This window comes from Ambystoma mexicanum, chromosome 1q (genome assembly GCF_040938575.1).
Source record: "Ambystoma mexicanum isolate Mex_15411 chromosome 1q, UKY_AmexF1_1, whole genome shotgun sequence".
Taxonomy (NCBI): Eukaryota; Metazoa; Chordata; class Amphibia; order Caudata; family Ambystomatidae; genus Ambystoma; species Ambystoma mexicanum.
The window spans coordinates 1,124,509,184-1,124,531,174 of NC_090922.1; the positions used below are offsets into that span (position 1 = coordinate 1,124,509,184).

The 21,991-nt window shown below is 42.5% G+C and overlaps 1 protein-coding gene across 1 annotated transcript in view; it reads left to right on the forward strand.

Moving 5' to 3' along the window:
• The window catches only part of SLC25A24 (solute carrier family 25 member 24), a 220,045-nt gene that overhangs the window by 97,332 nt on the left and 100,722 nt on the right, over positions 1-21,991 (forward strand). Inside the window, exons 5-7 of the mRNA XM_069641872.1 lie at positions 1,372-1,530; positions 8,364-8,513; positions 21,583-21,690. Of these exons, the coding sequence (XP_069497973.1) occupies positions 1,372-1,530; positions 8,364-8,513; positions 21,583-21,690 (417 nt within the window). The remainder of the gene's footprint in view (positions 1-1,371; positions 1,531-8,363; positions 8,514-21,582; positions 21,691-21,991) is intronic.

A 21,991-nucleotide genomic window follows, 5' to 3' on the forward strand; every position in this document is an offset into this window, starting at 1 on the left:
AGAGTTCCATCTAGGTTGAGGCATACACCTCTGTCTCTAAATAAGTGATGCTGGTAGAACCTAGACTTGTCGAAATATTGTTAGGGGGATTGATCGTTTCTTCTTCGTAGAGTAATTGTGATTGAAGTGTTTGCCGTGATAGTGCAGTAGTGTTTTCCATAGATGTTCCGTTATAAATAAATACCTTAATATCTTTACATTAAGCCTCGTTGCGTGTTTGCTTGTCTTACTGTGAAGAATTGCCCTATATTGTATACTCCACATACTGCTTGACTCTTCTTGAGGGAAGTCTGACTGCTCAGCCACAGCTACCAAGTGAATCTGTGTGGTACAGACTGCTACCAAGTGGGTTTACTGCCAAACACCTGTAGTCCTAAATCTTTTGCAGTGGTCCCAGAGGAAACTGCACAGGTTTCCGCCTAACAACAGTTTTTACCCTTTTTAGTCCTTCACCATAATTCAATGTGTGTTCATTCTAAGTCTGGCTTGGGTGGTAGTGTTCTCCTCGATTTACCAGAGGGTCGGTATCTGTGGAAACAATCAAGAGGTTTGTTCACATCAAGACTTGTGTCTTCGGACACCTGATCTTAATGCCCACATATTGAGCAAACATTCTTAACCGTCTATAGTTCAGGCCCCATGAAGTAGTTGCTTTAATGGTATATGGGGAAACACTATTGCCTGTGAAAAACTATAGCACTGGGTGCTCTAAAGTAGAGTATATCTTGTACTGGCCACACCCAAATAGAGCAATATGATTTAAGCCATCTTCTGGAAAACTTTATAAAGTTATTTGCAGCATAATTAGCCTCTCGATGATTCAAGACTTGTCCAAATGTGCTGCCTGATAGCCCATAGAAATCGCACCCTAAGAAAGCATATACTTTTCTACTATTATTTCCTCTATTTTCAATGTTTGTGAACTTTATTTACATTTTTTCAAATTACTTTCTTTTTTATTTACATATGATAACCCTTAAACACTATCATTCATTGATTGATGTATATTGCACTTGCTTTGCATTGCACGTGTGTTAGGATGTAGGGGATGTTTCTTCTGGATTGGCGAGTGCTTTTTCTACAAGAGCCACTATGGAGAGTAACTTTTGTTTATTTTTCCATCAAGTGATATATTAGTATCAATGCATTCTGAGTTTATTTTTAAAAAAAAATATGAAAACTGGTTCTCTTGCAACCCCAAAACTGTGAATGTAGCATGCGTGCAGGAGAGATTTTATTTTGACATGTGATATTTTTAGCAGGGCCTTAGTACGATCTTTCATCGTACAGTACACTGATCTAGAACTATAATGTATATGTATATGTTAAAAGTATATTGCAATGGTCCATTTTAATTTTCGTTTTGACCAGGTGCTGGATATTGGCGATAGCTTAACAATTCCTGATGAGTTTACGGAAGAAGAGAGGAAGACTGGGCAGTGGTGGAGACAGCTGCTAGCTGGAGCAGTGGCTGGGGCTGTGTCCCGAACAGGAACAGCTCCGTTGGATCGCCTCAAGGTCATGATGCAGGTATGTGATAGTTAGTCTTGTTGGGGACAAGACAATGCATGGATAAGTGCATTTAAAACTGCAAGTGGCTCTAGACCAGTGGTCTTCGAACATTTTTGGCCTTGGCCCCCGTGAGCAAGATTTGGGCAGGGCGGGTCCCCCCCCCCCCCCACCCCCCCAAATATGCCAAATGGATAGTATGTACAAAGGATTATGAACTATTACTTTACTTCACATATTTCTATCGTGCTACCAGATACCTGTGAGCTTAAGGGCACCACATAGAACAGGTACAAAGATAAAACCCCTACAAGGATGTGAAAAGATATTCCTAAAGCAGGTCGTTCTGAATGGGATTACCAACGGATTAGCAAAAGAGGAACTTTTTTTTTTTTTTTTTTTTTTTTTTAAGATGTTCATGGATTTTATTTCTCTTAAGTCCAAGGGAAGACAAGCAACTGGACTCTTGCACTCACGGGCAACCAATGTAGGCTCTGCCTTGCTTCGGAAACATGGTCTTTCCTTTTGAGGTTCTTGATCATCCTGACGGCTCCATTCTGGATTACCTGAAGGCGGTGCATTGCAGATTGGGATATGCCAGAAAGGGGGCTGGAACAGTAGTCGATATTTTTACCTATTATTGTTCTTGCTAAGGCCTCTGCATTTTTTTTTTTGTGATAAATGGGCAGAGATGTGCCAGAAGTTTAATGTAATAGCTTGCTCCAGACACCAAGCTGCTCACGTGTGATTAAGATGCTGATCTAATATGATCCCCAATGTTTTAACATTTTGCTGTACTTCTAATTTATGATTGGCTATGGTAAAACTATTGAACATAGGGTCCAATTGTGTCAATTTGTTAACCGTGCCTAACGGCATAAGCTCTGTTTTGTCGTTATTGAGAGCCAGGTTGTTTTGAAGCATCCAGGTGTGGATTATGTTGTATAACTTATTAATATTGTTCTCATCCACGCTGTGGGAACCAGTTAGTGGGATGACACACTGCGTGTCATCAGCATAATTTGTAAATCTTGTCTGGTATTTATTGTGGCTCTGCCAAACAAGTGAAGAAGGTCTGCTTCCTTTTATTTAACTATTGGCACGGAGCAAGGGGTAGTCGCCGTACCTTCACAGGCAGGCCACATTATAGGTGCAGGACAATTATGTTGATATCTCAAGACGGCAATGGTAAATATGATGTTATTTTCAGCCAAAAGATCAAAGAAAGGAGCCATAAAGATATTATATAGTGTCGGGGAGACAACCTGCCCCCTGCGGAATGCCGAAGACCAAAGGAATTGGCTTGACTCCGGCTTCTCACTGGCTACTCTGCCTTCTCTCTCACTCAGGAAGGAGACTATCCATTTTAACGCCTGGTCTGGGAATCGGGCTAGGTCTGTTAACCTGGTGGCCAGAATAGCATGGTCCACCCGGTCAAAAGCCGCAGAGAGATCCAAAACCATGAGTAGCGACATTTGCCCAGTGTCCAGTGTCCATTCTATCCAAATGTTTGGACTTAAGATCAATGAGGGCCGTCTCTGTGCGTGATGTTGTCTAAACCCTGATTGGAGCTTGTTCAAGATAGGGTACCTATTGAGGTGAGATGACATTTTGATTAAATGCAACTCTATCAAGGATCTTGTGGAGGAATGGTGTGTTAGTAATTGCCTTGTAATTCGTCGGTGTTGCTGGACAGAGATTGGGCTTTTTTAGCAGCGGTGTGATCCAAGCTGGCTTTAGTTCTTGGGGGGACAATGTTTTTTCTTTTAAACGAGGCATTCACAAATTTAGTGAGTGCCGGTAGTATGGTATCTGAGAATTCTTTAATAATTCTAGCTGAGCAGGGGTCGCCCTTACAGCAAGTGGCCTTGTGCTTCCTAATGACCTTTGCTAACTTGACCTCTGTGATTGGAGAGAATTTGAATTGCTGTGCCGTAATAACTTTGTTTGATATATGAAAGTGTGCTGTATCATGTTTGTTGAGGGTTAGCTTCTTTGCATCAATGCCTTTTTTTAATTGATGTCAACTTGTTAGACATTGCCTCTTGGATCAGGGTTCACCAGGCTTCATCTATCAGTGTAGGTTCTTTGTTGGGACCTTTGAGGATTTCCTGTTCTCTCAGGATTTGAAATAATTCCTTGCTATCTGAAGTGCCATTGGCGATTCTGCTATTAAACATCTCTTTTTTTTGCTTGTCTAATAGCTACCTTGTAGTTCTTAACAGATTTATTTTTATACATTTCTAGATCTGAGATGTCTCGACTCTTTCTCCATGCATAGAAGTGCCTACTTTTTTTCAGCTTTAAGTTCTTGAATATGTTCCGAGAACCATTTGTTATGCTTATATTCTTCCAGGCAGTATTTTCTCTTCATAGATGCTAATGCTTCTGTGATGTCTTCAAAGGAGTTGATTAAAGAAGTCATTCCCTGCATTCCCTTCAAGGGTCTTAGACGTCAAGGATATAACCCATGGTTTCAAGATATCAGTTGTTCATTTCTTGTAGTTTCTGGCTCGCCTAAGGACCTTTCTATTGTTAATTTTCCTTGAGGTGCTCATTCATGATGTGAAAGTAGATACAAGAGTGGTCTGTCCATGGGCAGGTGTTAGGCAAAGTTTGTATGCAGTACCCTCTGGGACCACTACACATAACTATGATTACAGGTGTAAGCAAAACCAACCTTTGATATAAGTCTGTATGTACCACACAGTTTTTGGTAGCGAGCTGAGCAGCCAGGCTTATCTCAAGAGGGAATATGAGCTGTAATGATGTTACACAGAGTTCTACCATCACAAGTATTCAAATAGACTCTTATACTCCAGGTTTCTTGGTAAAACACTTATTAATTTATTACACAGTCAGTTAGAAAACATTCACTAAAAGGAAGCAATCAATATCACACAAAAATGTTCTACGGTACTTCACACTACCCAGTTCTGGGGCATTTAAACAACTTTGAAGGAGGAGCCAAATGGCATTCAGAGCATTTGAAGTAGGAGCGAAAAGGCATACGTTAATAAAACGAACAGGGGTTGATCCAATGCAATAGGTAAGCCAAAGTCAATGGGCTAGAGCCTCGTATAAGTAAAAATGGTTCTGATAGTTAAACGGAAAAGTCTTTGCCACGGTTCTCAGAAGTAGTTCTTGGAAGAAAACTTTATATGTCGGGTCACAAGCTGACTAGGCCTGCAAGTGTCCAAAGTTTCACACACTTCGCAGTGAGAGGTAAGTTCTCTCGGTCAGGTTTTCACAGTACCTTATATTGAAGAAAAAGATGCAGCTGAAGTCTTCTGTTCCAGGCAGTTCCTGCAACTCTCGTTGTTCCTGAGCCTCAGTCATGGGAACAAGGGGGAGGATGTTGGACTCCTGCACTGCACGGGGACTGGTCACAAAGCTGGCAAATCTTCCATTCCGGTAGCTGTCATCAAGCACACAAACTGGTGGCCTTCTCCCTGGCACTCTGAGGAAAATACAACCAGCTCTGAGAATGGTATCCAGGTGGCTTACAAGTTGATTGGTCCCACTACATACAATACACACACCCATACACATACACACACCCATACATATACACACACCCATACACTCACTCATAACACAGACATACACATATTTAAATAAAAAATTAAATGAACATAAACATACATTCTGCAGGGGTATGCGCGTGGGCGCTGAAATGCTCCAGGTTGCTCTGACCGTATGTGTGAGGAGGCGCAGGAGTACCCCCTTCAACATGCAGACATGCAGTGCCCCAGCCAGCATTTCCAATGAGCTATGCAAGGCTGGCGAAGCAAAACGCCCCAGCCTTGCATGGCTCAGTGAGCATGTGCGGTTGGGGAACTGAACTGTCAAAGGGAAATACTGTTTCCCTTTAACAGTTCAGCCAGCTCAGGAGCACTCCCTCAGCTGGATAAATCAGTTGAGTGAGTCTCGGCTCCTCCATCATGGGTGAAGGGGCCACTGGGTGGACTCCTTCCTCACCCATTATGGATGAACTGCCAGGCTGGCCTATAGGGCAATAGGGCAATGCCCATTCCAAAAATGCTAGTGTAGGCCAGTCAAAATGGGCCACTGTTCTGGCCAATGTGGGCCAGTTTGATGAATTACTTCACTATGCAGCTAGTAGTTTTGACCATTGTTGTTGAATAAATATTCTTAAAATATCACAATTTGCTTACATTTTAACAGAAAACACCCCCTTGTGTACTATTGAAACTGTCTGCGACTAAAGGAATTAATACCCATTTGCAACTGCCGGCTGCTTTTTCATTGGTACCGGAGACAGTTTTATGGTCCAGTCCGACCATGTGAGCCGCCCCTGCCCATTTCCTTTTTTACATTTCATGCTGTGCTCTCGCCCTGCCCCCTGGGATGCGGCCACGCCCCCTCTCAGGGGTCACATCCCACAGTTTGACGACCTCTGCTCTAGACCCTGAAAAATCTATGCAAGGTGACTGCAAAATAGGTTCTTTCAGAAGGCATTGCAATTTTACTGCAATGAATCTTTCAGGATCAGCATCCTCCATGCATTTGTGCAGAACCAATATGAGATGTCCCTGGCATTCTGTCAAAGTTCCATACTAGAAGCACTGTAGTGACTGGAAGAATTTTGTCCAGTGGCGTGATGGGAGGAGAGGTTATTAGAGTGTAAGGCAATGATCATGAGTGCCTCAAAGGGTTATGAAAATGAGCACATTTATCTGTTACCAGTTTATAGTGTGCCAGCATTTCACTTGTGGGCTGCTGTCGGATAAAAGAATACAACGCCGAAGGCAAACCGAGGAAAGAAAATGAGAAAAGGTTTGAAGGGGGGACTGAACCAGCTCCACTAAAGCAATATTTCTCAAGACATGTACATTGTCAGTAGGAGATTCCCTTGGTTTAGAAGTATAACACATGTTTTTGTATGGGGATGAATCTCTTGGCCGTTTAAGCTGACCCCATTGTCTTTCGTTTTGTTGTCATTAGGATACCTGGTCTGTTTGATAAAGGCCATGCCTCTGGTGTTAAACTGATAATGATCCTCTGACTTTTAGAACTCTGCTGCAGTGATTATAGGGTGCTGCTGCTTGTTGGGCACAATTCTCATTTCTGTGTGAATTCCCTTCAACCTTAGAGACCCCCACCTCTTTGCTGCACTTTAGGACTTTTAATTTTTATCCTGGAGTGAGTGAGACCTTTTTTTCACTCATGTTTTTTTGATCTGATTTGGACTTTGTTTCTTTTGGGTTTTGGAGTCTCAAACTCCATAGGCATCTACCTAACACAGCACTTTCAGTTCAGTGTCACATTGAAGTCCTTTGGATTTCTCATGAGGTTTAAATGCCTTTTCTTGGGTAAACTACTGTTCTCAAGAGTAGTAGAGTGAAATTGTCTTTACTTAACTGTTTTTCCTATGTAGGTCCAGTACACCCCATCTTATGTGGAGGTACTGGGAGGGGCGGGTTACTCAGTAGCCCCTTTTCCTACCCACTCATTTAGCATTTTTTTATGTTAACCTCACTACATTTAATGACTGGTGGCAGTGGTTTAATGTTCCTACCATTGTGCGTTTTTACCGCTGGCTGAATCCTCAGCTGCAGTATTGCACCCATGGGTGCCCATTTTGTCAAAATGGCCGGTCGTCTTTTTTCGCTATTTCTTGCATTTGAGGTCTTTCTTGGGTTTTACTCTGCGTGCCAAACCAGGTTTGACCCCTTTGTTTGTTTTGTCTTTGGCGGGCTCCAATGCTGAAGCCCGCCTCTTGCTCCAATGTGTCTGGCAGGGCAGGAAGCGAGGGAGGTGCCCGAAAAGCCCTGTCCTTAGTCTCCTTGGTTACCTGAATGCATGCAGTGCTGATTGGCTGGCTGGCTGGCTGGCTGGCTGTCCTTGAAGGACAGCCCCCCTGCTGTGAGTGACAGCTATGCTGCAAATTAATGGGAGAAACCTGCACAAAATGCAAGGTCTCTTGAACAGAAAGCAGAGTCGACCACTGGAATTAAACATCGGATAAAAGAACTTGGAGGAGAAGCTTGCTGTACCCTCCTGGACTGTTGAACTGCCCGGTGAAGCCCTGCTGCAGTGCTGTAGCTGAAAAATACTAGTCAAAAATACTTGCAAGTTTGTTGAAGAAAAACATGTTTTTATTTCCTTGAACTGTGTGGCAAAACAATCTTGGAGGGAGTATATTCAGGATTACCAATGCTGCTGTTTTCTTGGCTGGAATTGGAAGGAGAACCTTTCAACAGAAAGCTGAATAACTATTACCAATGGATTTTTGTTTGGTGAACTTTTGTTTCATTTGGAATTTAAAGAACTGGTTCAAGACTCTTTGTGAACATTTGGGGAAATTGAAGGGATTTACCCAGGACAGGTGACGGTCATCCTAATTATTGTTCTTTTGGTATTTACTAATTTTTGTTGTATATATTTTACTTTAATGTTTTGTTTAGTGTGAGGGCCAGTTTTATTTAAGAGTGATCCCCTTTATTTGACTGGGTAAGGAACTCACTGATAGAGTAGCTTTAGCAACGATTTATTTTAACCCTTTTCTGAAATGGAGTTTTCAATTCTGAGAGAAACACAAGCAGTTGTCCGCCTCGCATTAATGACCCCTCACACTATGCAGTAGGATGTGAAGTGAATTTGCAGTGGAGCAGAGGATTCTGACGAAGAGCGAATTGGCGAAAAATTAAGCAGTGGATCTATTAGACAGTGAGAGGGACTTGTGAGATTTTAGGTATAACATAGAATAAAGACATGAATTCATTTGTATGATCTGCCATAATAGTAGGAGCAAGAAGTGTCCACCAAATGATTGATGAATAGAGTGCTACTGTCATGGTAATCATGTTTTGCATTTCCTTTGCTCATAGGTGCACGGTGCTAAATCAGACCTCACATTAGCTAACGGCTTTAAGAAAATGGTCAAGGAAGGAGGTCTACGTTCCCTTTGGAGAGGAAATGGTGTAAATGTGCTTAAAATTGCCCCAGAAACTGCCATGAAATTTTGGGCTTATGAGCAGGTAATGTCCACAAACTGGTAACCTTTCTATTTTACTGTGATAAATAACACTACCCACCTGTCTTCCCACAGAAAAAAATGTTTCTCTGAAATGTACGCCCTGCTGTTTGCCTTTTTATGAATTAGAAGATCAAGAGGTTTTGTGTGGGTGCTCTCTATGGCAAAGTATTCCATATACTTTGTTAGTGCTTGTGTAGTTGTATGTGTCAAACCAGATAGTTATCCTTTTCAGTGGAGACAGTCTCTAACATTATCTTGCTAAGCTGTTAACTTTTAGTGTTTTGAAAAAAAAATCAAAATCTCCTATTGCCCTTGTATTGGCAAATCTGCATAGTCCAATTCCTGTTTTCAAGGATATGCCATGACAGATGCATTGTTTTGATATGAGACTGTGCCATTTTGCCATGGCTATGTGGGATAGGATTTTGCAGCACAAACAGAAAAACAGGTGTCTCAGCGGTGTCCCTCATGCTATAAGCAGAACTTAGAGGCCTGTACATTGGCCCAAACGGTAAGACGGAAGGGAGGTGGTAACCGCATAATTTGAGAAAGTGAATTCCGATCCGTTAACCCAACTAGGTTCATTAATTCTTTACATAATAAGCAATGTCTTTTAATGATGTTGTAGCATTCCTCTTATTGCATGTGATACAGGTGCACACACAAACTGCTTTTTTCTATATACAAGATTAGAGATGCTTATCTGAGTGTTGTGGAGATGTTAGGCTTTTGATGCCATTGGTTGCCGATTAGCTTCAGTATCCACATGCTCTTTTTCGCTAGGTTGAAAGTGTGTTTTCCTACTTTTTCGAGTTTTTGATCTTCTGGTTCTCGCTGTTAATCATTTTTGCATGGCTGCATTAATTTTGTGTTTTGGAAAATACTGATATTTATAACCATATCATAACATTTACTTTAGACACCAGTTTTTAGCTTCCGTTGACTTTTGGCACATGTCACCAATGGTCTATTGCTTGCATGCTCTGTGCGTCTGTCTGTTGCCAGATGAAGTAGTTCCCACTTGACGCTAAGTGAAGAAGTTGTACAGCATAACATGCCGTGGAATGTAGGAGAGAACCCCTCCTGCTCGAACCCGTATACGATGGGCAAAGCATTCCTGCTTGACGCTTACCATCTTACCCACATGCTGGTACCCCGTGACCCTGATATTGAGCCCACTCTTTTGTGTTGTAATCAGATCTTTACAAAACCTTGCCATAATAACATAAACCAAAAAAGCAATTATGTAAATCAAAATATTCCAGAATAGAATGGTCCAGCACTCCATAAATAAACATGAATACAAATTTAGACTCCCAAGAGAAAACTATCATAACGAAAGCATATGAAACTAGCTGTATTTCTATTGTACCTCAACAAATTTACTATGTTCATTTATAATGATTACATCCAATATATAGTCTAATCATAACAGGCATGTTGTGCTTGTCTTACTGAGCAAAGCACCATTACGAAAACCTAGAATAACGACATTAATGATTTTCTGTTGTACTCCTTCGAAAAAACCCTACGAGAAAGGTTAAGGGGACAAATGAATAAAGGATAAATGCTGATTCTGAGCAGTAGGATTTGGATGTAGGGATAAAATGGCTGTGATATCTGTCATTCCATTGGGATCTGAGTGCTGTTGTCCTCCTAGTTTTCAGAGAGGGTTTCTTTTCTAAAAAAATTACATCCTCAATTAATTTTTGAAAAGAGACTCTGGTTCTCAGGGTACAGATGTCTGTGCATGTGCCCTGTTCCAGGGCACACATATTCTTGGAGAACTAAGTATAATATAGTTTCTGAGGCTTGTGGAATCTGCTTAGATCACATGCTGTGCATAGGCCGACATCTAGTGGAAGCTGCGGAGTAAATGATTACCTGTAATTTTAGTACTGTGAATCTCCTTGTCACCTATGATTTTAAGACTAATTAACATATCCCATTGCTCCTCAATTCCTAGACCTTGTAGATAGCAAATTGGGAATTGTATTACATAAAAGCAGGCATATATCTTAAAGACTTTATTGTAAAATATTCTTGTCGGATTGTCTTGGTGTGCGAAGTTGTCCTTTCTTTGGCCAAAGTTGTTATGCTCGTTGGTAAACATTTTTGTACCATTAGCTTTATGTTTCAGTGAGGGTTGTTGTGTTTGCCATCTGGTTCCTCTGAGTTCTAGGCGCGTCCCTTAATTCTTACTGTATGGCAGTGGCAGACCATGAATTTATTTTGTTTGGCGGTGTAATAAACATTTCCCATGGATATGCAGGAGTGACCAAGCATGATGAGGGAGACCAAACCAACCATAGGAGTGCTTGTGGGGTTCTAGCCCAGCCCCTGATAATTAAACAATCTTTTAAAAAATTATAATTTTTACAGCAAACCTTCTGTGAAAAACAAGGCTCAAAAAGCCACTTTATTTATAATTTGTTTTTATAGGACAGTGCATGAAAAAAATCCAATACAGCCCAAGTCACCAACAGCCCACAGGAGCATCATCCAACACATTTTCATGCTGGCTTTTCCCATATATATATCCATGCTGGCTGCACCAATATATGCCAGTATTCCTGCACAAGAACCTACTCGTGTTGCCTGTGACCATAATGCCAGTAATAACTGCCATGACACTGTAAGTGAACATCCCTGGAGGTTGCCCCAGTGTAGTCCCCCTGCGATCCCCACGTAAGAATGCTCCTCGGATTCTCTTTTCCACCTGTAAAACGTACCACACCGTTGTAATAAAACGTTCATGCTACCTGCACTAACGCATGCTAGTATTCTACATTGGAACATTAATCATGTTGGCTTGTCCATAAACACGTAGGCTTGCCACCCCAATGTTGTCCCGCCCCTGCCCGTCCCCCATAAGAGCACTCATCAATTTTTTGTCCATAATCCAAGTAAAACAGTCGATGTACTGCCAGAAACCATCTATATAGGTCGAGTCTTAAGCCATCTTGTGCTTAATGGGCAAATAAATCAAAAAGGTTACGGTTTCCTGGCCTGAGCTCTTATATGGACAGATAACATTAATGGTATCTACCCATTTTCACCTTCTTTTCAAAGTCTGGGGGAAGGCACACTAAACTGGACCTTTAGAAAGGAGAGTGCATCTCAGAATTGCACACTTCCCCAGTAGCATTGAAAGTCTCTTTTTGGCAATTGTAAAATCAAAATAGTAAGAAGCAATGGGCTTAAAAGTGCCAGAGCCAACTTGTCCTCCACTTTCTTCTCCTCGTATCTTAGATTCACATTCCCAATACTGGCTTTGGAGACTTGGTCAGGAATTTCCAAATGATCTTTGTGCCCACCATTTTATATGGGTAAAACACAAAACAGCACAGTGACCCCATTTACTGACATTTACTGACATTTGCTGATGCTGTCATCAGACGTGGTGTCATGGTGTATTTGTAGACTTGTTCTTTGGCACAGAATATCTAGTCAACCTGTTCCTCTGTCATATGTTTCCTGATGGGCAATTTCTCCTTTCACATGAAGTCTGGTAAATATATTGTCTTAGTAGATCTAATGTGATTAGCATATTCTATAGCAACTTCAATGGGATATCTACTGCCACATAGTTTATGGTATGGGTGGGGGCTGTGTGTACAGGCACAATCATACAGTGTTTGTGCTGTCGTGCTCCAATGCTCTAGTACATGGTTCACACATTTTCAAATGGTGGACATTTTCTATTTTGTTATTACCTTGTCTGACATTTTGCCCAGTTGCTTCTGGCCAATGTTTGTCACTATACAGTATTGAACCCATTTTTGCTACTAAGCCCAATTGCCTGTTGAGTAGACACATTTCATTTCTGTTGCACAGTGTTAGTTAAGATTTTCACTGAACTGGTAAATCTTCCTGACCTGGGTCAACCCCAGAACTTTTTGCTTTATTAGTGGAACATTTTTCCTTAATACCTCAGTGAGTGGGACCCTTTTTTTCCATACTCCGAATATCTTTAACTCTTTTTATGGGTGTCATTTTTTTGACTCTCCATAGTGTCTTTTTGAAGTTATACTCTTTAATAACTTATTGGCAATAAAGTGCCTGTTGTTGCTGGGTTGCCCTAGGGGCTCCCCAACTTTCTTTTGCTAACCACTACAGTTCCCAAGGATAGAAAGGATCTTTGGATCACTTAAATTTTGTTAAGTGAAACCAGCACACCCCACCCTATGTGGAGTGCTGGGGAGATACAATGTATCCCCTTTCACACTAAAACTGTAACAATTCTGTTACAGGGACAAGCTTACCTTCAATGGCTGCTGGCAGTGATACCTTGTATTAATTTGGTGCACCTATACCGCAGGCTGTGTTCACAGCTGCAGTAAAGGCACCTAGAGCTGCCCATTTTACCCAAATGGCCCCTGTCTTCTTTTTTCACCATTTTAGTGTTTTTTGTCGTTTCTTGTTTCTTCCCCTGACATCCAGGGCAAGACATTCCTTTGTGTGATTTTCAACTTCGGCGGGAGTCCCCTGGACATCTCCATTGCAGACATCTCCAAATTACTTTGCTCTGCCAAATTAACACATTCTAGTAATGCTTTCTTGGTGATTTTAATGTCACAGGCTGACAACCACACTTGAAACACGCTTTTCTCACTGACCGCTTGCATGGACCTTAAGCGAATTGTGCTCTTCACCCATCCCCCATGCACAACAAAGACTGAGTCTTCACATCATCCCTCTGCATCACCTGTGCAGACCATATCCCACTCGACTGGTCTGACCACGCCGACATCCCATTACCAGTTATCTACTCGACTACTGCTCACAAAGCTCGGGCTAAACGCCCCCTCACTCAACGCTGCCATTCAAGATCTTCCCGGTCAATGAGCTGGTAGCAAACATTGCAGACTTCCCCACCACAAGGAATGCCTTGGGCCTCCTGGAATTATTTAGGAACACTACTATGAAATTGGTGGACACTCGTGCCCCTCTAAAATCCAGCTGGCCAAAAACCAAACCATTCGACACAAGCTAGCCTCCAACAAAGGCTCCACCAGAGCCCTAGAGAAACGGTGGCACAAACACCATAACTTGGGAGACCTCTCCACGCAAACTGTAGGATTTTGCTTACTACTCCACCACCATTACGGCAGCCTCCAACAGGAGCAAAGCCCTCTTTGAAGTAGAAAAGCATTGTACTGAACCCTCACCCGACCCTGAGGTAAGTCACTCAGGGAAAATGCGATGGAATCGACACATTTTTATTGAAAAAATAGACCAAATCCGAGAGACCATCGAATCAACCTCTCGCAGCATTTGCAGCCCCTGCACCCTGGCACGCACACGTGCCCTCTGGACTGAAGTCTCTCCTCTTTTCCCCTGATCGCCTAAAAATGATTGCCTCTCTCAAACCTACTTACTTTGACAATTTAATTCTGGCCTCCATCATTAAACAGTCGATGGGCCCGTCGCTCAATTTGCTCCTCACCATAACCAATGCCTCCTTCGCAGAAGGATAGTTCCCAGTCACCCTCAGAATTGACCTCATGCAACTGCATTTGAAGAAAAAAAACTAGATCCAGATGACCTAGCCAGCTACCATCACGAACCTCCCGTTTATTGGCAAAATCTTGGAGAAGTAGTTGCAACACAACTACTCGTCCGAATCGAACCACTCCACCGCCTAAATGACTATCATTCGGGGTTCTGCACCAAGTGTAGCATCGAGACAGACACCATCCAGGTGGTGGATGATGCCCTCCAAATCATAGATGAGGGCGAGCTGATGTCTCCCTCTTGGCTGCATTTGACAGTCCTGAATTGGTCTAGAACTGTCTTATTTGATTTACCCCCTACCGCTCAGGCAGACACCAGACTGTTCAAATGAACTTGGTTGCTTTTTAACCCACCCCAGGGAACCTGCGGTGCCCCCCCGCCCCAAGGCTCCACCCTCTCACCAATCCTTTTTATCCTTTACATGGAGCCTTTGGGCACCCTCCTCAAAGTTCTCAATATAGCCATCCACCAATACGAGGACGATGCTCAGTTGTACATGACATCATTCGTCTCCGAGATTACCCAGCCATCATCCCATCCTGGATGTCGACTGCCTACCTCAAACTAAACCCATCCAAGACTGAATTCGTCCTCATCGGTCTGCCCAGTAAAACGCAACTTATCCAACAATGGCTCAATGATGTGCACCTAGAAGGATTTGATTTGATCCACAACTCTGACTCTGCAAAGTCCTTAGGTTTAACCATTGCCAGCAGCCTGTCTCTCCAGAAACACATAGCCAAGAAAGCCCAAATAGCATGGCTCAGAATCTCTACCCTTTGGAAAATAAAACCCTTCATCCCGCTGCAGGACTTCCAGACCGTAGTGCAGGCCCTTGTGATCTCGCACATCGATGGGGGGATGACAGGGCTCCCAGCTGCTCACTTGGATCCCCTAAAAGCAGTGCACCACATTGCAGCATGACCTATTACAGGAGCATAGAAATTTGACCGAATTACCCCCATCCTACGCAAACTAAATTGTCTTACACTCCAATCCAGGGTACTGTTAAAGACTGCATGTATTATCTACGAAGCAGTCGCGAGTAGCACAACAGCGTACGTGGCGGCTAAGCTCCACATATCTGTTGACGCACACTCCTCACGCAGCAAATTGACCAACCTGCTTGAATCACAACTCTTCAAGAGAGGACCCAAAAACAATCCTCCCTTTGGAACTCGATCCCGTGTCAGCTTGGAATGCCCTTTAATTCTCCAATTTTGCAAATATATCAAAACATGGCTCTTTCAACACCTTGACACAGTACTGCATTTCTGTTCCAAAATTTGACAGCCCAAATAATGGCTACCCACACTCTGTGCAGCGCTCTGCTGCTCTCGAGCTAGGGCCGTGCTTTAAACAATAAAAATAAATGATCATACTGGAATCTCCTTATTATATACTGAGACATGATTCTTGGCATAAACTGTTAATTGGACCCAATTGATTCTGTGAATTATGGATTCGAGCCATACTGCTCCATTGGGCAGGATGGAGAGTGAGGGTTAGCAGTCCCTGCTGGAATGTACACATGCAGTGCTAGCTGGGCATAATATTACAATGTGTCAACTGGGCATAACTGGCTGTCACGTAGCTGGACATGCAATTGCAAAACCTGTAATGTGGTGTTAGTACTTTGTACATGTCAGTCGCAGGAGTATGGCAATGGTGTGTGAACCTAGTTATATATGGCAATACCTGGCATTAGTTTGAGGGGCTGGGTTTTTGACAAAAAAAAACTGCAATATGATTGCAATACTGTTCATACAATGTGGAAACTGATGCCTAACATACATTTAACATGGGGTGTGTGCCCCCATATATGGTCTAGCAACAGCTCTACAGTGCCTATATAAAAGTCAAAAACTGTGTTATTTATTTTTTCAATTAGTTTTTTTAAGTTCTTTGTGTTTTTCACTTTCTTTACATGCACAGGTATAGATGTTCAGCTGTAGTATGTATTGCTTCCTGATCATTCCAACCTTAACATCCGTAAACCAATCAAATAGGTTAGTTCCCTCCAACTTGCAGGTTGTGCTTGAATCCTGACAAAGCAGTTAAGTTTCTATCATTACGAGGTTGATAAAAATGAGTTCTTTCTAAAGATCTAGATTTACATAATGTTGTGTCACTTTTTGAAAGAATAAAGAGAAGGACTAGGCAAAATAGAGCTAGCTCGGGGCATGTCTTTCAGTAGCTGGCAGCTGGATAGCTGCACCACTGCTTGTGAAATTCACTGAATATGCAGTAGGTGGTAGCCTGACCAAAGCACGTACCCCAGAGTATCCCTATAAATTGGAAAGAATTTTGAGAAGGTGATGGTTTACTGATCTAAGGGTTTGTGTATGTGCATATTGAGAGAATGTACCTTAGATGGACAGTCATCTTATTTTCCATAAATTATTGAAAACTTTAGCATTCCTCCTTTGCGTTGTCCGTTCAGCGGGTGGCATTTGGTGAATTATACATTAAAACATTAAAACAAACTTAACAATTGGACGGCCCTGTTGCTCAGAATTGTGTGTATGAGAGGACTATGAAGACAATACTCCTTGGAAACCAGCAAATTGAACAAATGGCAGTTAAAACATGGCCATAATTATCCAGATGGAGGAATCTGGTCCCCACATATTGAGCAAACTGAGGTTGCACAATAGATTTCTGAGTTGGGCCTAGGAAGGCTCCGTTACATAGTCCATGCAATTGGAGACTTGAGCATTATCCATGTAGAGTTGGGAATATAGCGTATGATCCTAAGGTCAATATGGGTAAGATCGATTTTCTTTGGCATGTTTTTCTTTGGGATATTGCTTTTTTCAGATCTGATTTTCCTCCTTGCTTAAAACTCCCCGCAAAGGAGCTTGAGAGAATATGCTGCATGACATTAGAATCTCAGTAGAAAAGTATTGGCTTAAATGACGCAAGAAAATCAGTACATGCATAGTTCAGCAAAAGCAATGAAGAAAGCCGAGCTGAGCGTTAGGAGTCAGATCTACACACTTGTTCATAGAATGCCACACTTTTAAAATACTGATGTTTGCTCAGTTTACTGTTCCTAGTGGCTTCCTTATGCTTTGTCGGTACTGTTGTGGAATTTCTGTGCAAGCAGAAGACCATGTGGAATCTAGGTATTGTGGTGATCTTTGTGCTGCATTTGCCAAAGAGCATCTGGTATCCCTTCCTTCTATATCTTTCAAGTGGATAGTATTGATTGTTCTTGCCAACCTGCTGTTCTCACCTTGGTATTAATATTCCTCCAATGTGCTCGACATACCTGTTTGGTGGATTTATTATTACGTTGTATTCATTTTCTGGTTTATAAAACACCTATATTCCACTTCCAGGCTCTGTCCTAAAAGCAGGGCTCATAGTTCAGTTTTGAGGATAAGTATTGCTTTTAAATTATAAGAATCTAAGTGTGCAGTTAAATATTTGATCAATGACCTCTTGGTGCAGGTTGATTGAAGACATTGGCGGTACAATAGATGTGTGGCTGAAACGTGCAGGCCGGCGTTTAGGATACACTAAAATGCTACATTGTCATTATTTTAAGCAAACAGTATTCCCAATATATATGGGGCGTTTCCATAGGTGGAAGTATTCTGCTCCTCGGGAATATGTTGGCCTTTCTGGGGGAAATATGCTTTTCTACATTGAGGAGCTGCTTAGGGGAGAGAATCTGAGCTGGCCCAGTAATATAAAATGCTTTTTGAGTTACACAAAGGTGATGACAAAGGTGCAGTGGAATGGTGGAAACCAACGTAGTGAGGCAATGGCAGGTGATGCATGGAAGGAAAGACTCATAATGTGAAATGGGCTGCCCTCCACCAATGCTTTGAGTTTATTGGAGTTGTGTAATAAAGTCTTCAAGCAGGTCAAATGTGGCACTATTACTGTAGCCCATATAAGAGGAGTGGTAAGCTCATTTACCTGATCAATAAGAGAAGAGAATTCCAGAGCTTGTCTGTTACAACCGAGAATGCTTGTCCTCTATTTCTCACCTTGCAGCATGCAGGATGGTACCGAACATCGTGGTGGATGATCGCAAGGAGACTGTCTACAATGCAATATTTTTTAAACGTCTCTCTGGGAATAGGGAAATGCTGAGAACTTAGTAGCTGCAGGGAGTTATGATTTACATTGTTTATAGCTACCTTAAAACAAGCTACTTAGCTTTGAAGCCCCCTCTTTGATTTTTTTTTTATTTCCACCTTCAAATAAGCTACACAGTGATGAATCCCCCCATTAACACCAGATGGGTTGTACCTGGATTTCCATGCTTTTAAGATAACCCAGACCATGGAAGAAAATGGCTACTATAATGTTGGTTCTTTGAGGAGAGACTAGACATTGGAGGATACTCCAAAAACATGTGACTGTATAAAGCGGGTTCCAGATGAAGTATTGACCTCATTTGTCAGGAAACCTGCAGCTTTGAACCTGGGCCAGGGTTTGCCATGGACCTCAAAAGCTTGACCCGCAATAGGAACTCCACAAGCCCTCTCTGCATTCAAATATATGAATCTCATTCTTTGCACAGTTGAGCTTGGGGTAGTCGGAAAGCATCTATGGATGTATGGAAATGGGGCATAAGTGGTGTTGGGGTCTAGGAGTACGAGACGGATACAAGGGTGCATGTTGATTGGCAAAGACTTTTATTATAAAGTAAAATGGGGCAGTTGAAGGAAAACCTTACTAGCCCCATCTCTAAGAGGGATTGGCCTACCTCAACAAAACCAGCTAAAGAAGCGGTCTGTGGTCTGTGTCAGAACGACCAAAGTAAAGTTCACCGCCCTGTGTCCAAAACCTACTGCGTCCCTTACGATCGAAACTAAGCATAACGTGCAATGGAAAAATGTCTCTCGACAGCCTGATCTTGTCAGCCAAACACCAAGGTTCTAAAAGGTGTAGAAAATCGAGCAAAATGTCCACAGGACTCGAGGGTTGTCTCCCTTTCACCAGAATCTTTCCAGCATATGAAAACAAGTAAAGTGCGACAAAGACCCAAGGGTTTGGCTCCCCTTTTCTCGGATGTTTCCACTGTATTTGTGCCTCTATTAAACTGCCTTGTGTGGAGGGGACTCCTGTCTCTACCTTAGCATCCCATCCTTGGTTTTTTCTTTCTGCCAAGGAGGGCACGCAATCTTCTTTCACCCACAACCTTGGTTTACTCTCCTGCCAAGGCCTTAGCGTGTCCCTTGAATGTGCAAGCTTCTTAATTGGACGTTGGGGTAGCTCCCCCTTGTCCGTCCCAGACAACCTTCACTTGATTAAGTTTCCAGCTCTCTTCTTCTCCTGACCACAATCTTGATTCACTCTCCTGCCAATATCTGTGATATTTTCTTGCATCCACAAAGCTTCTGTTCCCTTTTGTGATGGCCAGGGTTTGCTCCCCCAGTATGGGTCCCAGACCCCTTTCAGTTGTAGGTTTTCACAGTTCGTTCTCTATCTCCCACAGCCTTGGTTTACTCTCCTGCCAGGGTCAGTGGATGTTGGGGCTTACATAGGCAAACAGTTGTATTGTCAGTAATTCGCTGTTTATTTTTCAAAAATGGGTCCCAGATCCCCTTCACATGGTTCTCATGTTCTTGCCCCTCGCCATTTGCTCCCTCTAGGTCACCCCAACCTTGTGATCAGCCACCACCTGTAGGTTCTGGGCCGTCCCTCTCTGATTGCTCGTGGGTCTCCCAGGACTTTCGGTGGCTTCCTGGGCTTTCCGGCACCTTCGCTGGACCTCTGTTCTTCTTCCTCTGCTTGGCGTCTGTCTCCCTGCACTCTCGTGGCTCTGCTCCACAGCAAGTGGCTTTCCTCTGCTTTGGTCTGCTTCCTAGTTGGCGAGCCTTCTCCGCAGTTTTCAGTGGGATGTGCTGTTCTCCTCTCTGGCTGGCCTCTGTGTACCTGCAGCCTCTCGTGGGATGCGCTGGACCAAAAACCAAGACTGCTTTCTCCCTCTAGCTCTCTGTCTTTGAATAAGGCTGGGTCAATCGGGTTCCAGCAAAAACTAGAATGCGTGCTGTCACTCACATTGGTGATCATCATTCCTTGCATCCCCTTCCTTGTCCCAGTAATTGTAAACTGGAATATATTTGAGTAACACATGGGAGTCTTGGGTAATGTGCTGAGGGATGGGTTTAGAAGAAAGGTGGGAGGGGAAAAAGGGTAATGTGCTTTCCCAAGCTGGTCACTAATCTCATTGGGGTTCTCCATCCCCATGAGATCCTCCCGCTGAGCACCACCCCCAAGGGGAATATCGGGTAGCAGCCTTACCTCCATGGCCTCATGGCCTCATGGAAAGGAGCTCCCCCATCTAAAGTAGTGACTCTGAGACAGTGTTCATTCAAAGCCACTCGCCATCAGCAGGATTTGGATATCCTCTGCATCTGTGTACAATGGAAAGGCCAAATGTGCCATTCAAGCAAGCGGTTGACAAGCTACGGTTTTGACCCTGACAAGGCTTTGATTCACAATGGTCATCGCTTGTTTTCTAAAAGGCCCCTTTGAATGTGGTTTAAGTCATTTTCTGTTCTCCCAGTGATTTCTAGATTTGATTCTGAGGCTTATTTTCTTTTTGTTCTCTCCCATTCTGCACTAATGATACCCTTTTCCATTTCGTTGATTTATTGAAGCTTTATAATCTGCACTTGAGAAACCTCGGAAAACAAAGCAGTGCATTAGACATATTCTAGAATGAAGATCATGGATATTTGCATACCAGTTTGGGTGAAAGGATATGGTTGGAGGTGCTTTAACTGAGATTGCAGTCTAGAGTGTAGTGAGGGGCCAGGTTTTGCAAATAACCCAGGCCTTTGCTTCTTTAGACTTTGTGTGAGATGTACTGTTTAGAAAGTGCTCCTTGCTCCCAGTGATTTCAGTGCTGGTTTAATGTGTTTCCATTTCCACAAATTCAGCCTCATTCTAGTGGCCTGATTCTGCAGTCTTTGTAGCCCGGAGTAGATTCAGTGTAGTAATTCAGTCTTGTCCATTGTCGGGATCTTGGTAACTACTCTTGTATCAGTGTTTACTTTTTCAGGGTAGGGAGAGCTTTAGTTTGATGTCTGTGAAAAAAGAGGGGCAAGTGCATGACAAAGTGTTTTTAGTACCAGTACCGACTCTTTTCCTCTTTGAACGTTTGACCAACTGTTGAAGCTTTGCAAATTCTTTTTTCCCAGATTTTCTCGGTTCTTCTGCTTTTTCAGTTTTCTTTGTTTCCTCCTCCTTTTTCATGCTTTATTTCTGAATGTTCTTTTCTACACTCCCAGCTTTCCTTTTCTCTCTTGATGCCGTGTCTCTCTTAAGAATACTACTAAGGTATAGGAACAAGGGCTGCACGTTTATCCACATTACATTGTAGATTGCATTTCATCGCTCTGGATCAATTCCTTTACGTAGCTGATTTTATTGTGTTCTCTATTAACTAGCTATGTTTCTATTATTGATGGATTATGCACAGTGCAGAGAACTCAAAGATAAATGTGTCAGTACCTATGATATGATATGCATCATACTGTTTTAGTAAGAGAAGATTGTTTATCTTTTTCTTTTGTTCTATTTAGTATAAGAGATTGTTTTCATCAAACGATGGGACAGTAGGCACTGCTGAAAGGTTTGTAGCTGGTTCATTGGCTGGGGCCACATCACAGACTGCAATCTACCCAATGGAGGTGAGTAAAATAGCTGACCAAGAGCATGCTCTTTCTTTTGTAGCGCGCAATTGGAAATTACTAAATGTTAATACCTGTCCTTCTTAGATTTGCAATGTTGTGTATGAATCCTAAAATAAGTTGTACATGTTAATCCATATGAAGCATTTTTACATCACTACTAATGGTGTTGAGAAACTTGTCACAGAAATAAAAAATAACTACCCACACATTCAAATCTTAAATCTCGCTGAAGTAGTAACTACTTTAACTGCTTTTAATCCAGATCTGAAACTACCCGACCTCTACTGTGCCTTTTTCT